General features: G+C 43.3%; 1 protein-coding gene across 1 annotated transcript in view; it reads right to left on the bottom strand.

Annotated features, from left to right (window-relative positions):
- Positions 1 to 15,998, bottom strand: part of LOC122938632 (cytosolic beta-glucosidase-like) — a 109,051-nt gene that overhangs the window by 21,586 nt on the left and 71,467 nt on the right. Inside the window, exon 3 of the mRNA XM_044294288.1 lies at positions 1,329 to 1,556. Within this exon, the coding sequence (XP_044150223.1) occupies positions 1,329 to 1,556 (228 nt within the window). The remainder of the gene's footprint in view (positions 1 to 1,328; positions 1,557 to 15,998) is intronic.

The following is a 15,998-nucleotide window of genomic DNA, read 5'->3' as shown; positions in this document are numbered from 1 at the left end:
AGGTCCTCTTTACGGTGAAAATATGTTAATGGTGACTGGCTGACTTCAATGGGAGCATAATGTTCAACAAAACAGGGCTTTTATCATAGCTTTTTTAGCTATTTTGATCATTAGGACCACAACAAGGTCTTTTTGTTATTTTTTCTTCAATGGTAGTGCCACCAGCCTTTTTAATGATAATGCAATCTGTTCATAAAGTAGACCACCTTTGCCTCTTTATTGTAATGAAAGTGAAACAATAAAATAAAATAACACTGCTATCTTCTAAAAGTGAGAGGTTATACAGGTGAGGATCTACTTTTTAAAGGGGGTTCCCACAAAAAACATTTATTACAGCAGACTAGGTGGCAAATCTTTGATCGCTGGGGACCTTACCTATAGGACACTCACCATGAATTCCCTGGTTCTCCTCACTAGCATGACTACTTTGAGGAGGAGCTTTTATGAAGCAATGGATGAGCGTGCACACTGCTGCTCTATACATGTCTATGGGAGTTACAGAATCCCATAAGAGATGTGGGCTTAGTAGCTCAGTGGTTAGTACTGGTGTCTTGCGGCGCTGTGGTCCTAGGTTTGAATCTCACCAAGGACAACATCTGCCTGGAGTTTGTATGTTCTCCCCGTGTTTGCATCGATTTCCTCCCACACACTAAAGACATACTGATAGGGACCTTAGTGAGCCCCATTGGGGACAGCGTGATGTAAAGTGCTGTGGAATATAGTAGCGCTAAATAAGGGAATAAAATAAATAAAATCTCTGTCCCTTTAATGGAATGACAATATACATATCCATCCACTGCTCCATCGGGACTACTTGTGCACATTATTATTCTTCTGGTTACTTTATGATGTACCCCCTTCGTGAGTAATTAGCGAGGGCTATAAAAACTGCTATGCCTTGCTTTAGGCTACATCGTTATAACAGTGTATCAGTTCATCATTTATGGTCCGGGACTTGCATGTACGTGTAGTCCTAGCACTACTCTCATTATTATTATTATGCACTATGCTGTAATACTCCTTTGTATTATAACGCTTCTTCTATGTGGAGATTACAATCGACCCGGATTGCAAATGTCATACCATTTTCTACATGTGAATGGTGACCACACGGACAACGTAGCAGCTCCGCCAAGTCAATCCATGACATATAATTCTAATTAGGACATGGTAGTAACAGACAGGAAACATACCGTAGACCATTTATTTGATCTTCCGCTTGCACCCGTACATAGATTGATGCTGGTGAACACCCAGAATTAATTATGCCAGACAATAGCAATAACCTTGATTAAAGCTTCAACCTTGTATCCGTAAGAAACAATTACCTTTCTGGTTGATAAAACCTGTCGTCCCATCAGGTAACAGACGTGACCAGGAAAGAGAGAAGCGGTAATGAGTCAATCCAAGCTGTTTGATGCATTTCAAATCTTCTTCCCACAGTGTGTAGCTGCCACAAGCTACATCTCCAGTCTGGTTCTTAAAAACTCGATCTCCTCCCTGATGAGTGAACGTATCCCAGATATTGAGGCCTTTCCCATCTGCATCCCATCCTCCTGGCAAAAGTCAAACAGGCAGTGTTTTATTATAGGTCTTTGTGCAGACTATAAATACATGGTGGACATTACTGCAGGACACATCGCAGATAGCTTTACACTTTAGCAAACATGGCTAATGGAAACTGAAAGACTGCAGAGCTAATATAAGATTGCTCTTCACTATACGGCCTCTGTGTAGACCCAACAGGCTATTCCGCTCTTAGAATTAAAGGGAATCTATCAGAAAATATTTTTGAATTAAGTCTCATGCTACACACACACACACACACACACACATATATACACTCACCTAAAGAATTATTAGGAACACCATACTAATACGGTGTTGGACCCCCTTTGGCCTTCAGAACTGCCTTAATTCTACGTGGCATTGATTCAACAAGGTGCTGATAGCATTCTTTAGAAATGTTGGCCCATATTGATTGGATAGCATCTTGCAGTTGATGGAGATTTGAGGGATGCAAATCCAGGGCATGAAGCTCCCGTTCCACCACATCCCAAAGATGCTCTATTGGGTTGAGATCCGGTGACTGTGGGGCCATTTTAGTACAGTGAACTCATTGTCATGTTCAAGAAACCAATTTGAAATGATTCAAGCTTTGTGACATGGTGCATTATCCTGCTGGAAGTAGCCATCAGAGGATGGGTACATGGTGGTCATGAATGCATGGACAGGTCAGAAACAATGCTCAGGTAGCCCGTGGCATTTAAACGATGGCCAATTGGCCCTAAGGGGCCTAAAGTGTGCCCAGAAAACATCCCCCACACCATTACACCACCACCACCAGCCTGCACAGTGGTAACAAGGCATGATGGATACATGTTCTCATTTTGTTTACGCCAAATTCGGACTCTACCATTTGAATGTCTCAACAGAAATCAAGACTCGTCAGACCAGGCAACATTTTTCCAGTCTTCAACAGTCCAATTTTGGTGAGCTCGTGCAAATTGTAGCCTCTTTTTCCTATTTGTAGTGGAGATGAGTGGTACCCAGTGGGGTCTTCTGCTGTTGCAGCCCACCTTTCTTTCCCATTCTGACATTCAGTTTGGAGTTCAGGAGATTGTCTTGACCAGGACCACAACCCTACATGCATTGAAGCAACTGCCATGTGATTGATTGACTAGATAATCGCATTAATGAGAAATAGAACAGGTGTTCCTAATAATTCTTTAGGTGAGTATATATATACAGGGTGGGCCATTTATATGGATACACCTTAATACAATGGGAATGGTTGGTGATGTTAACTTCCTGTTTGTGGCACATTAGTATATGTGAGGGGGGAAACTTTTCAAGATGGATGGTGACCATGGCGGCCATTTTGAAGTCGGCCATTTTGAATCCAACTTTTGTTTTTTCAATAGGAAGGTCATGTGACACATCAAACTTATTTGATTAAGGTGTATCCATATAAATGGCCCACCCTGTATATATATATATATATATTTTTTTTTTTTTTTTTTTTTTTTTTTCATCTACAGTATATTTACGTTATCACAGGCAAGATTACACCTATATAAACCATTCTTAATAGGTGATGGTCACAGTGTATCTACTCCCCCTCCCTGCTCAATGACCTTTGCACAGGTCACAAATCATGTCTACAACTGTCTCCCATAAAAATTATAGTTACTCAGTATGGTGGAAAAAAAGACATACGGTCATCAAGTTCCACCAAGAGAGGGAGAGGGGATTTGGATGAAGGGAAGGGGAGTGGTATACCAGAATCAAATACATTTCCATAAGGACTCATTCAGGAGGCCATAGTGTTTTGAAGATTTGTAAATTGCGGATACCGGCCATGTGCATTCCGCATGGTAACTATAACTATTCTTATCCAGAAAAGAATAGGACATGCTCTATGTTTTTGGCAGGGCCGCGGAACGAAACAACGGATGCGGAGAGCACGCGGTGTGCTGTTTGCATCTTTTGCAGCCCCAATTAAATGAATGGGTTCGCACACATTACGAAAAATTGCAGAACGGAGCCCTGTTAATGTTATTCTGTTCAAAGACATCATTTAAGCCTTCCACATTTTCTGCTGTGATGACCTCCTCAGGTAGATCACTCCATAGAGTCACAGCTCTTATGGTAAAGAGGCCCGTTGCCTATGGAGGTTGTACCTGTTTTTCTATAGACAGAGACAGAGGGGATTTTACATTGAACAGTTTTTCACCATATAATTTGTAAGAGCTTTTATATATTTATATAGGTTAAGGGGGTTTACAGGAGTTCAATTTTGATGGCCTATTCTCAGGATAGGTCATCGAAATCTGATTGGAGCGGGTCCGACACCCGGCACCACAACCAATCGGCTGTTTGAAGAGGCTGCAGCACTGCGGTGAGCAATGTGGCCTCGCCATAGCTTTCCAAGCACAGCGCCTTACAATGTAAAGTGGTTGTGCTTGGTATTGCAGCCCAAGCCAATTCAATTGACTTCCTCATTGGCTCAAGAGGAGGTCACCTCACTCACTGGCTCGCTGGAGCTTCTCCAAACAGCTGATAGGTGGGAGTGCCAGGTTTTGGACCTCCACTGATCTGATATTGATTACCTATTCTGAGGAGAGGTCCTAATTTCAAACTCCTGGGAAACTCGTTTTATCATGTCTCCCCTTAGACTTCTCAAGACTAAATACAATTCTTTTAATCTTTCCTCATACAAGTATACAATTGCCAGCTTGTTAGTGGAGTTGACCGATGCATTTACATGCAGCAATCTCCTCCACAGTATGGGGAGAAGTGATCGCTAATGCCATCGCTCGTCCACATACTGAATCGTTGTTTGTGGGCAGCAGAGAGCTGTTTGGATAGCACGATCTGCTGCCCACAAACTATAATTTAGGTGTCCACACCAAGGACTATATTATCCGATCAATGAGCGTTTCGTTCGTTCATCGGGTAATAAGCAGCGCCGGAAACTGTCCGATTATCACTAAGAAGTGTCCATATGAACGTTCATTAGTGATAATCTGCCCAATGTTAAGGGGCCTTAAAATTCCTGCAGATTTTTTTTATCTATTTCCTGAACGGAGGCGGCCATCTTGCCTGAGCCATTCTTAACAGCATTTAAGAACATTTAAAACTATTAAGAAAATAGTTTTACGGCAGCCCCATAGTCCATAGACACAATGGACTGGAGCTGACCCTATTGACTCCTATGGGAGAGTTTTCTAGGCCTGCTCTGTGCCCTGTGCAGAGGTCACTGTACAAGGAAGGAATAGATAAGCTCAGCCAATCACCTATTGTGAATGGTGGATCCTGTCTTATCTGTCATTCTAATCCTGCCTGTAATGATATCACCTCTGTGCATACTGTAGATAAGCAGGTAACTGCAGTAAAGTGATCTGCACAGACCAAGAAGTGGCGCCTATTATTAGGTTTAGTGGCGAATGCGAAAACTGCAGGTTTTTATTTAAATATAAATATTGACATGGAAAGTAAAAAATAACATCACCAAAAATGATTTAAAAAGAAAGTTAAACATAAAAATGAGATTTAAACAATAGGTCATTTACAGCAGCTTCAGACGCCCCAGCTACTGTTTACAGACGATTAGCAGGTTGTTCCAGGCATCATAAAAGTGTTAGAAAATACATTTAAAAATCCCAGGACTAGAGTGAATTAGAAACTTTATTTCTCAGGATGTCCTTAAGATAATGTATTTCCAGGTAAAAGCTCCCTCACTTTAAATCACAATACAAAAATGTATGAAGCCGCCAACACGGGCAGCAAAGCTATTCCGACTATTGTGTGGATTGTGTTAAAGAGGACCTTTCACTACAATAAAAAATCTAAACTAAGCGTACAGACATGGAGAGTGGCGCCCGGGGGTCTCCCTGCACTTACTATTATCCCTGGGCGCCGCTCCGTTCTCCCGGTATAGGCTCCGGTAGCTTCAGATTTTAGGCTCAACTGGGAGGAGCCTGCCAGTGTCTCCTTCTCCCAGGCTGTAGCGCTGGCCAATCGCAGCGCTCAGCTCATAGCCTGAGAAAAAAAAAACTCCAAGGGACCAAGGGATAGGTTCCGGACGGGGTCATCCTTGTTAGGACGAGTGCCCTGTAGTCAGGCTGCTACTTATCATCTAGTATCATGGCTGAATGGCTAGTTAGCCATAGGGCTTGAACAGGGACCCTACATAGCTGTGTATCATTGCCATCTTCAAGTTGACTGGACATCATCCTTAGATGGGTATGATACGGTTTCAGCTTTTGGGGAAGGATCTGGTGACCGTCCCTTGGTACCGGTAGGACTTACTGGTTACTAGTGCCGCCATGCACTTTATTTATTGTATCATTTCATTTGGGATATTGATGATTGCACTAATCGGGGGTCCACTACCCTCTATCCCAATGTTCGTTTTTGCACACTATTTTTTGGACACCATATATTTTATCTGTATTACAAATAAATGTTATGTTTTAGGATTACCCCTTTCTGAATAATATTATCAAAAAATATCCCAAACTTTGAACATCCCATGGACCACCACTAAATCCCATTTAACGAAATGGAAAGAATATGGCACAACTGCAAACCTAACAAGAGAAGACCCCCACCAAAACTCACAGGCCGGGCAAGAGGGGCATTAAAGGGGTTGTCTCACTTCAGCAAGGGGCATTTATCATGTAGCGAAAGTTAATACAAGGCACTTACTAATGTATTTTTATCCGAATTGCTTCCTTTGCTGGCTGGATTCATTTTCCATCACATTATACATTGCTTATTTCCATGGCTATTACCACTCTACAATACAGCAGCGGTGGTTGTGCTTTTACACTATAGGAAAAAGTGGCAACCTCTCTGGTGGCTGGGACAGTGGGAGTGTGCATAGTTTCACACTTTTTACTATAGTGTACAATAGGGTGTTTCACTTTGTAATGGGAATTTTTTTTAACATTTTTGCAGACTTTGCTTACGCCCAGAGTCTCAGTGATGTAAAAGATATATATGCCAAGAAGATTGGATAATATTTAGAGGTTGCACACTTTGATAAGTTTTGTAAAAGTAGGCAAAAAATATGATTTTTCAATGTTAATTATTTTTATTGGGAAAACTAGAAACCCCAACCTAAAATAATATTAAAACTAGACACTAAGATTAATAGGTAGTGTCTTAGTGTTATATGAACTTTGTTTGTAAATATTAACTCAACTTTGACCGATGCAATCCCTTAGCTTTGCAACGACTTTTCTGTGATGCTCAACTTTTCTGTGATGCTTGTTTTTGTTGTTTGTCTCTGACTGATTCCTTAAACTTTTTTATCAGAGCAAGTCCTCTTTCTGCGGTATCATTGACCACCTTAAGAGCATTCACATGGCTTCTTATAGAATCACTGCAGTATCCTGTCACGTCGTGGATCCCAAACAATTCAAAAAACGTCTTTGTTTTATTAGTAACGAAATGGCTCAGGTCTTTACCTTCAAAAACTAGGTTTTTACCTTCTAATCGTTTCATTTCCTTTTTCTTTGCAGGTTTGGTTTCTAAATTTTTTGTCATATTTTCCTTAACAGCCTGAGTAATACGTTCGTCCAAAAAATCCAATCTTACGTTTGTTTCTGACAAATACCAAAGGCGTCTCTTAGGAACTGTGAGAGCACTTTTTTTGATGTCTGCATCTGGGTAAGTGCTCAGAAGCTGTAGCATATCCGCGACCGATGCTGCTGGACTACAGGGTGGTCGTAGCCATGGAAACGAACAGTGTATAATGTGATGGAAAAATTAAAGGGGTTCTGCACTTTGTTTACACTGATGATCTATCCTCTGGATAGATCATCAGCTTCTGATTGGCAGAACCCCTTTAATCAAGCCAGCAAAGGAAGCAATATGGACAATCACAATACATTAGAAAGTGGCTTATATTGAGTTTCTCTACATGATAAACGTAATTTGCTGAAGTGAGACAATCACTTTAATAAGAGATTTAACTAAGACACTGTCCATAGGACCACTATAAGCCATACACTCCACAGAGGGGGAGTTTATAGAAGAGTGACCAGAAAAAAAAAACATTGGTTAAAGAAAAACAAAAGATAACAGATTTGGAGTTTGCCAAAACAGCATGTGGCAGATTCCCCAAACACATGGAAGGAGGTTCCATGGTCAGATGAGACTAAAATCTCAGAAATTTTGGGCCATCATGGAAAATGCAGAAAACTAAACCATTACTGGTCTCTGACAAAACACAAGTGCATGCCATGATTTTACACTGTAGATTTCATGATTGTGGATTTGTCATGGACAAAACAGGGCACAAATTACATGGACTTGGCTGCAGTTCAGTAATGGTGAGGTTCTTTACAGTGCCACTACTGCAACATTGAAATATATCATATGCTAAGGTTTATTTACAGGTCCGTATCCATTTTGAGAATGCAAAAAGTCAGTGCAAGTTTTGTATTCGTAAAGATCCGAGTTCAGTCAGTGTTTTTTTCACTATGGTTGATCAATTGTTTTTTAAAACAAATTTAGAAGTAATTGTTTCTGCAATAGATCAGTGAAAAATGGACTACACATGGGTGGCTTCTGTGTGTAGTCTGTGGTTTTCACGGACCCATTGAATAGAATGGGTGCCCTCTGTCTGCAAACTGAACCAAAGTAGAACATGCCACACTATTTTTCCTGTGGACCAATCGGCCCCAGAAAAACATGGACATCTGAATATACTGTAACCACTACAGAGAAAGCAGTGGGTCTAGTGGATGATGCTGCAGCCAATGACAAGCAGGGACTCACAGCAGCAGGCATTAGAGCAGACTCTTCTGAGGCGAAGTGGACTACAAATCCCATGAGCACTTGCTCCTCCCTGCAGCCAATAGCAGGGGGACCGGGGGAATGGCTAAGGAAGAAAGAGTAGCCATCTTAGAGACAGCAGCATGGGCAGGAGATGGAAAGACTGAGAGATCTCCACAGACAGAAGTGTTCCCTGTTTCTGTGCAGACATTACAGCACAGTTCTGACAGCTTCTGTATGAGAAGAGAAAGCTCAGCTGCTACATTAACCCTACAGCACAGCCCAGACATCTGCTGTGTTTCCAATGTTAGAAAAGAAAGCTCAGCTGCTGCATTAACCCTACAGCACAGCCCAGACGGCTCCTGTGTTTCCAGTGTTAGAAGAGAAAGCTCAGCTGCTACATTAACTCTACAGCACAGCCCAGACGGCTCCTGTGTTTCCAGTGTTAGAAGGGAAAGCTCAGCTGCTACATTAACCCTACAGCACAGCCCAGACAGCTCCTGTGTTTCCAGTGTTAGAAGGGAAAGCTCAGCTGCTACATTAACCCTACAGCACAGCCCAGACAGCTCCTGTGTTTCCAGTGTTAGAAGAGAAAGCTCAGCTGCTACATTAACCCTACAGCACAGCCCAGACGGCTCCTGTGTTTCCAGTGTTAGAAGGGAAAGCTCAGCTGCTACATTAACCCTACAGCACAGCCCTGACAGCTCCTGTGTTTCCAGTGTTAGAAGGGAAAGCTCAGCTGCTACATTAACCCTACAGCACAGCCCAGACAGCTCCTGTGTTTCCAGTGTTAGAAGGGAAAGCTCAGCTGCTACATTAACCCTACAGCACAGCCCAGACAGCTCCTGTGTTTCCAGTGTTAGAAGAGAAAGCTCAGCTGCTACATTACCCTACAGCCCAGCCTAGACAGCTCCTGTGTTTCCAGTGTTAGAAGAGAAAGCTCAGCTGCTACATTACCCTACAGCACAGCCCAGACAGCTCCCGTGTTTCCAGTGTTAGAAGGGAAAGCTAAGCTGCTACATTAACCCTACAGCACAGCCCAGACAGCTCCTGTGTTTCCAGTGTTAAAAGTGAAAGCTCAGCTGCTACATTAACCCTAAAGCACAGCCCAGACAGCTCTTGTGTTTCCAGTGTTAGAAGAGAAAGCTCAGCTGCTACATTAACCCTACAGCACAGCCCAGACAGTTCCTGTGTTTCCAGTGTTAGAAGAGAAAGCTCAGCTGCTACATTAACCCTACAGCACAGCCCCGACAGCTCCTGTGTTTCCAGTGTTAGAAGGGAAAGCTGAGCTGCTACATTAACCCTACAGCACAGCCCCGACAGCTCCTGTGTTTCCAGTGTTAGAAGAGAAAGCTCAGCTGCTACAGTAACCCTACAGCACAGCCCAGACAGCTCCTGTGTTTCCAGTGTTAGAAGAGAAAGCTCAGCTGCTAATTAGCCCTACAGCACAGTTCTGACAGCTCCTGTGTTTCCAGTGCTAGAAGAGAAAGCTCAGCTGCTGCATTACCCTACAGCCCAGCCCAGACAGCTCCTGTGTTTCCAGTGTTAGAAGAGAAAGCTCAGCTGCTACATTAACCCTACAGCACAGCCCTGACAGCTCCTGTGTTTCCAGTGTTAGAGGGGAAAGCTCAGCTGCTACATTAACCCTACAGCACAGCCCAGACAGCTCCTGTGTTTCCAGTGTTAGAAGAGAAAGCTCAGCTGCTACATTAACTCTACAGCACAGCCCAGACGGCTCCTGTGTTTGCAGTGTTAGAAGGGAAAGCTCAGCTGCTACATTAACCCTACAGCACAGCCCTGGCAGCTTCTGTGTTTCCAGTGTTAGAAGGGAAAGCTCAGCTGCTACATTAACCCTACAGCACAGCCCAGACAGCTCCTGTGTTTCCAGTGTTAGAAGAGAAAGCTCAGCTGCTACATTAACCCTACAGCACAGCCCAGACGCTCCTGTGTTTCCAGTGTTAGAGGGGAAAGCTAAGCTGCTACATTAACCCTACAGCACAGCACAGACAGCTCCTGTGTTTCCAGTGTTAAAAGTGAAAGCTCAGCTGCTACATTAACCCTAAAGCACAGCCCAGACAGCTCTTGTGTTTCCAGTGTTAGAAGAGAAAGCTCAGCTGCTACATTAACCCTACAGCACAGCCCAGACAGCTCCTGTGTTTCCAGTGTTAGAAGAGAAAGCTCAGCTGCTACATTAGCCCTACAGCACAGCCCAGACAGCTCCTGTGTTTCCAGTGTTAGAAGAGAAAGCTCAGCTGCTACATTAACCCTACAGCACAGCCCCAACAGCTCCTGTGTTTCCAGTGTTAGAAGAGAAAGCTCAGCTGCTACAGTAACCCTACAGCACAGCCCAGACAGCTCCTGTGTTTCCAGTGTTAGAAGAGAAAGCTCAGCTGCTACATTAGCCCTACAGCACAGTTCTGACAGCTCCTGTGTTTCCAGTGCTAGAAGAGAAAGCTCAGCTGCTGCATTACCCTACAGCCCAGCCCAGACAGCTCCTGTGTTTCCAGTGTTAGAAGAGAAAGCTCAGCTGCTACATTAACCCTACAGCACAGCCCTGACAGCTCCTGTGTTTCCAGTGTTAGAGGGGAAAGCTCAGCTGCTACATTAACCCTACAGCACAGCCCAGACGGCTCCTGTGTTTCCAGTGTTAGAAGAGAAAGCTCAGCTGCTATATTACCACTACAGCCAAGCCTGTATCCCATGAGGATCTTGCCCCCAACTCCATTGCCACCCAAGCTTCTGAATGCTGCAGCCCCCAGCTGGTTCCCAGGCAAGACAATGGTAAGTACACCAAAATTAGCGCACCAATGTTTTCTGCAACCGGGCCCCAACGTTCGTACTGTGTTAATTGCTAGACTGGGGCGAGTGTGCACTGAGCTGGGCAGGGGCTTCCCAAGTTGGCCACTGGCAGAAGAGGAAGACCCTCCTGCTATCCTATAGAGCTCCAAGCAAGATTTAGGTGGAGGCACTGCATCATAGTGAGGTGAGAACCACCATACACCCCACCTACCAAGGGCTGCCCAAAGGGGTGCTTCAATACATACACTATAATCATTGAAGTTTGAATAAGTCCTTAGGCAGCTTGCTGCAGCAGAAACCTTCCTCTATTGATCTGTCTACACTGGTGACATGGCAAGCTAGACTTAGGTCTCATGCACACGACCGTTGTTTCATTCCGTGTCCGTTGTTCCGTTTTTCATGATTTTCTGTGGACCCATTGACTTTCAATGGGTCCGTTAAAAACTCGGCTAATGCACCGTTTGTCATCCGCGTCTGTCCGGTTCGCGGACCCATTCAAGTCAATAGGACCGTGAAAAAACGCGGAGGCACACAAGATTGTCATCCGCGTCCGCGTCTGTTTTCTTTCTATCATTTGCATGGCAAACTTGACTTAGACTTTTTTTTTACTTCCCTTCATGTCTGGTGATCCTCCAAAAATAAAGGAAGACACACGGAAACAAAAACGGATCACGGAACAACGGAACCCCATTATACGGAACTGAACACAACAACGGTCGTGTGCATGAGGCCTTATGCTAATTCAACCTCATGGGTGTTCCGATCCAATAATAGAGGAGTTTATGGACAGATGGACCCCAGCTTAAAAATTTTGCATTCTGGCTCCTGCAGATGGCAAAAAAACAATAAGGGAGGGAAGTCTTTATTTATTTTTTTATCTCACTCATTTCCAGATTTCTTGTGCCTTTACTTGTATTAATGAGATGTTTAATCTGCATTAAATACTGACGAGATCCACAATCGCTTCTTAAATTATTTATTTCCCAGCAGAGGGAAGATTTACATATGTCAGAAAACTAATTGTGTGTGCAGCGGTTGATTAGAAAAGGATATTTTTGGACAGGATGGACATGAAATGAGTAGCTAAGGGACATTCCTGTTAAAAGGCTGTAAATGACCTTCATCAGTAGAAGTGCGGTTTTCTATAAAAATACAGCTCCTTGTAGAATCTCTTTAGCTCCTTCTGTGATTGCACTCGTCTTTCCCCCAGGCTTTGAGCCCTCACATTAATGGTTAGCTAATGCTTTCCCTATCGGTGAGCAAGGTTTCATTAAAGCGAGAGGTCACTAAAAAGGGTATTTATTTTTTTCAACTTAATTATGAATTAATACAAATAATGTTAAACTTGTAGCACAAGAACAATTCCTGTTTCAACCTTTTCTCAAATGTCAATCCTATATAACATGTTAGTAATATTATTACTAGTGTACATGGTACAAAGGAAACCTTTCTATTGAAATTATAGTTAAAAAAAAAAAAAAAAGATTGCAAATAAGGCAGTTTATATAAAGGAACTGTGTGAAACTTGGGTTATTAAAGAGAATCTCCAGCAGACACATTCCCATCATCCCTTTATGTAGCTCATATTGTAATGGTATTCTTGCATGTTCCACCATACCACTGCTAAGAATAATCCAGCTCCTGTTCACTTTCTTGATCCCAAAAAACACGGTCTGGATAATGGAGAATTATAAATGAAGGTCTAAGGCACAGGAGAGTATAATGACTTGCCATGTGCGGCAGCATGCAGGTCACAAGCAGTGAGAAAACTCCTGCCCACTGCAAAAAGGAAATAGATAATTAGTTGGCAATAGTCGTATTTGCAGGAAGCTGTCTGGAGGAGATGCAATAGCAACTACAGAATACTAAAATATTTGTGCCATCACATTGTTCGCAATGGCCAGGGACATTCTGCCTGATGTTTTATGCCAGTAAATAGTTTAGCACATAAACCTAGTACACTAATAGATATAAAGCTAGATAGCAATTTGTGGTTGTCCAAGTCAATGACAACATGTCATCAGTGTGTTAGAAAGCAATGCAATTATGTCACAGGAGGCCTGGATCTTGGAAGAGCTCCTACGTCTAGGAGATATACCGAAAATTTTGACCAGTACTCAAAATTCCATTCATTTGGTATGGCTGGAAACCCTTTTTTTTATCACCTCTATGTTGTTATCATTAATATGCTGGGAATGTTGTAGAGCCTGTGCTGCTTTCAGGCAATTACAATGGAGAATACCTGTAGTGGCACCACTTTTTAGGCTTTATGCAGAGAAAGTGTGCTGTGAGAACTAGTGCTTGATACAACTTTGTAAAAGTGTCACGGACATACCGAGAAATACGGATGTCCCCGCGACAGTAAGTAGCAGGAGATCTTTGAGACTGGCAACACGTGGTTTGGTTTGACATGTTTATCTTGTGGATCAATGGGCGTCTGTGTTGTTTTTGGTACTGGCCACACCCTTAACCTCCAGGTGTTGTTATTGTGGTCATTTATAGTTGTCTCTCCCACAATGGTGTGTGGTTTATAGCTTCAGTTGGACCTGTGGATAGCTGGTGTTTGGATCTCGGCTGAGTTCCTGGTGCTGCCATAACTTCTTGAAAGTTAAGTGTTACCTTTTCCCTTTGTATTTTGGCTTTTCTGTGTGCTGCAATTCTTTGTTGTTTTGTATTAGGCCTTAGGGAGACTCCCGTTCATTCTTCCTTTTGGAGGAACAGGATGTCTCATTCTTGTCATTAGTACCAGGGTCCTTAGGGTTAGATAGGACCTTAGGTATTCCTGTGTATGAACTCATCTACCTCTGGGGTCTGTTCATACTGGTAGTCAGTCAGGGCTTTGATTAGGGTTTTCACTAGGTGTCCATCTTCATTCCCTAGTTTTCAGGCTTATTTCCTTTTCCCTTTCTCTCCTATGTTCGGTGTGGGGGTTTCCCCCTCACACTAGAGCGTGACATTATAAACCGCCCAAACCGTCATTTTTGTTTTTGTTTGTTCGAGTGCAGCCATGGATCTAATTGCTGCACTGGCAGGACAGTTACAGGGGCTGTCTTTGGAAGTAGATGATCCCCACACAACCGTCTTGCAGGTTCAGAGACCACAGGCTGTTGGTCCTGGTGGTGGAAACCAGGCCTATCTGGAGCGCTAAAGTTGCCCTCCCGGACAGATTCTCTAGGGGAAGTGATCATTTCATTTTGTTTAGGGAGGCATGTAAACTGTATTTTAGGCTACGTCCACACTCATCTGGGGATGAGAAACAGCAAGTCAGTGTGGTTATTTCATTGCTTAAGGGGTATGCACAGTCATGGGCTTTTTCTCTGCCAACCGGATCGCGGTCTCTCTAGTCGGTGGATGAATTTTTCGAAGCTTTGGGTCTTATTTATGACGATCCGGATCGGACATCCCTGGCCGAAACCAAGCTGTGTTGCCTTCGTCAGGGTTATCATTCTGCTGAGATTTATTGCTCTGAGTTTAGGAGGTGAGCTACGGACACTGAGTGGAATGATCAGGCTCTCCGTAGCCAGTTTTGTCGGGGTTTATCAGGGAGGCTTAAGGACGCTTTGGCCTTTCATGAAACTCCTGTGTCTCTGGAGGCTGCTATGTCTCTTACCATATGCATTGATAGACGCCTGAGAGAAAGATCTAGGGGCCCCCACTATCAGGATGTACTATCACATGATGTATCGTCCTCCTCTGACACTTTGGGTGAAGATACTCCTGAGTTTAGGTCTGGGGAAGAGCCCATGCAGTTAGGGGGAGCTACTCCTTGATCCGCTTTTAAGCATACTGGTCGTAAGAAGGGAGTGTGTTTTTTTCTGCAGACAGAAGGGACATTTTATCGGAGTATGTCCATACATTCAGCGTAAAAAAATAAAATAAAGGAAGTTTAATTCCCATCCCATTCATTCTTACTTTTTTAGTACCAGGGTTCTTTAGGGTTAGATAGGACTTTAGGTATTAATGTGTATGAACTCACCTACCTCTGGGGTCTATTCATACTGATAGTCACGGCTTTGATTAGGGTTTTCACTAGGAGGTGTTCATCTTCCTTCCCTAGTTTTCAGGCCTTATTTCCTTTTCCCTTTCTCTCCTATGTTCGGTGTGGGAGTTTCCCTCCCACACTAGAGCGTGACAAAAAGGCCATGAGGTGATATGGACCCATTAGGTCTCTAAAGGGCTAAACAAGGGAGCATAGCGTAACAGATTGTTTAATTTTCACCCTTAACCTCTGCAAGGAGGCATGGACTTTCCCAATGGGAATCCCCATGTTGCTAATCCCAAAGTAGTCAGGTTGTACACTGGTCAACAGAATTCGGTCACAAGCTGTAGACAGGCAGAGGGTAGGATGGGCAGCTGAAAAGAAGACAGGGTCAAGAACACAAGCTGGGTTGATATCAAATGAAACAGGAACAACACATTTTTGAAAACACAGGAGCCAAAATAACCTAACAGATCAGGCTATGTTGAAAGACGGCTTAAGAAGCCTAGGGGACTTGGGCATTAGCTGAAGCCAAGGGTGAATAGTGTGCACTGGCCCTTTTGAAGACCAAGAGACAATGCTCACACATGACCCACATCTGATGCTCATCATGCTAGACAAGAATAGCAGTCAAGAAAAGGATGCCAGACACCCAGAGGGGTGAGACCAAAATGGTAGTTTGCAGAAGTGGCCAGGATAATCAGGAGTGGGGTTAGGGTAATCAAGGGTTTTTATGAAATTTTTGAAGACAAAGTCAGGAGTGAATTGAAAAAAGTACAGAAGATAGATCTTCTGGTATTATCCATGCCTGATTTTGACTTTAAAAACAACATAAAAACACCTGAACATGTGGCCAGTTTCAGACGAGCATGTTCACTGTGTGAAAAACACTCTCTGTGCACAAATTCCTGTGGTGAAATCGGCTCCTTTG

Source organism: Bufo gargarizans, chromosome 1 (assembly GCF_014858855.1).
Source record: "Bufo gargarizans isolate SCDJY-AF-19 chromosome 1, ASM1485885v1, whole genome shotgun sequence".
NCBI classification, from domain to species: Eukaryota; Metazoa; Chordata; class Amphibia; order Anura; family Bufonidae; genus Bufo; species Bufo gargarizans.
This window is presented reverse-complemented; position numbering and strand designations above follow the sequence as displayed.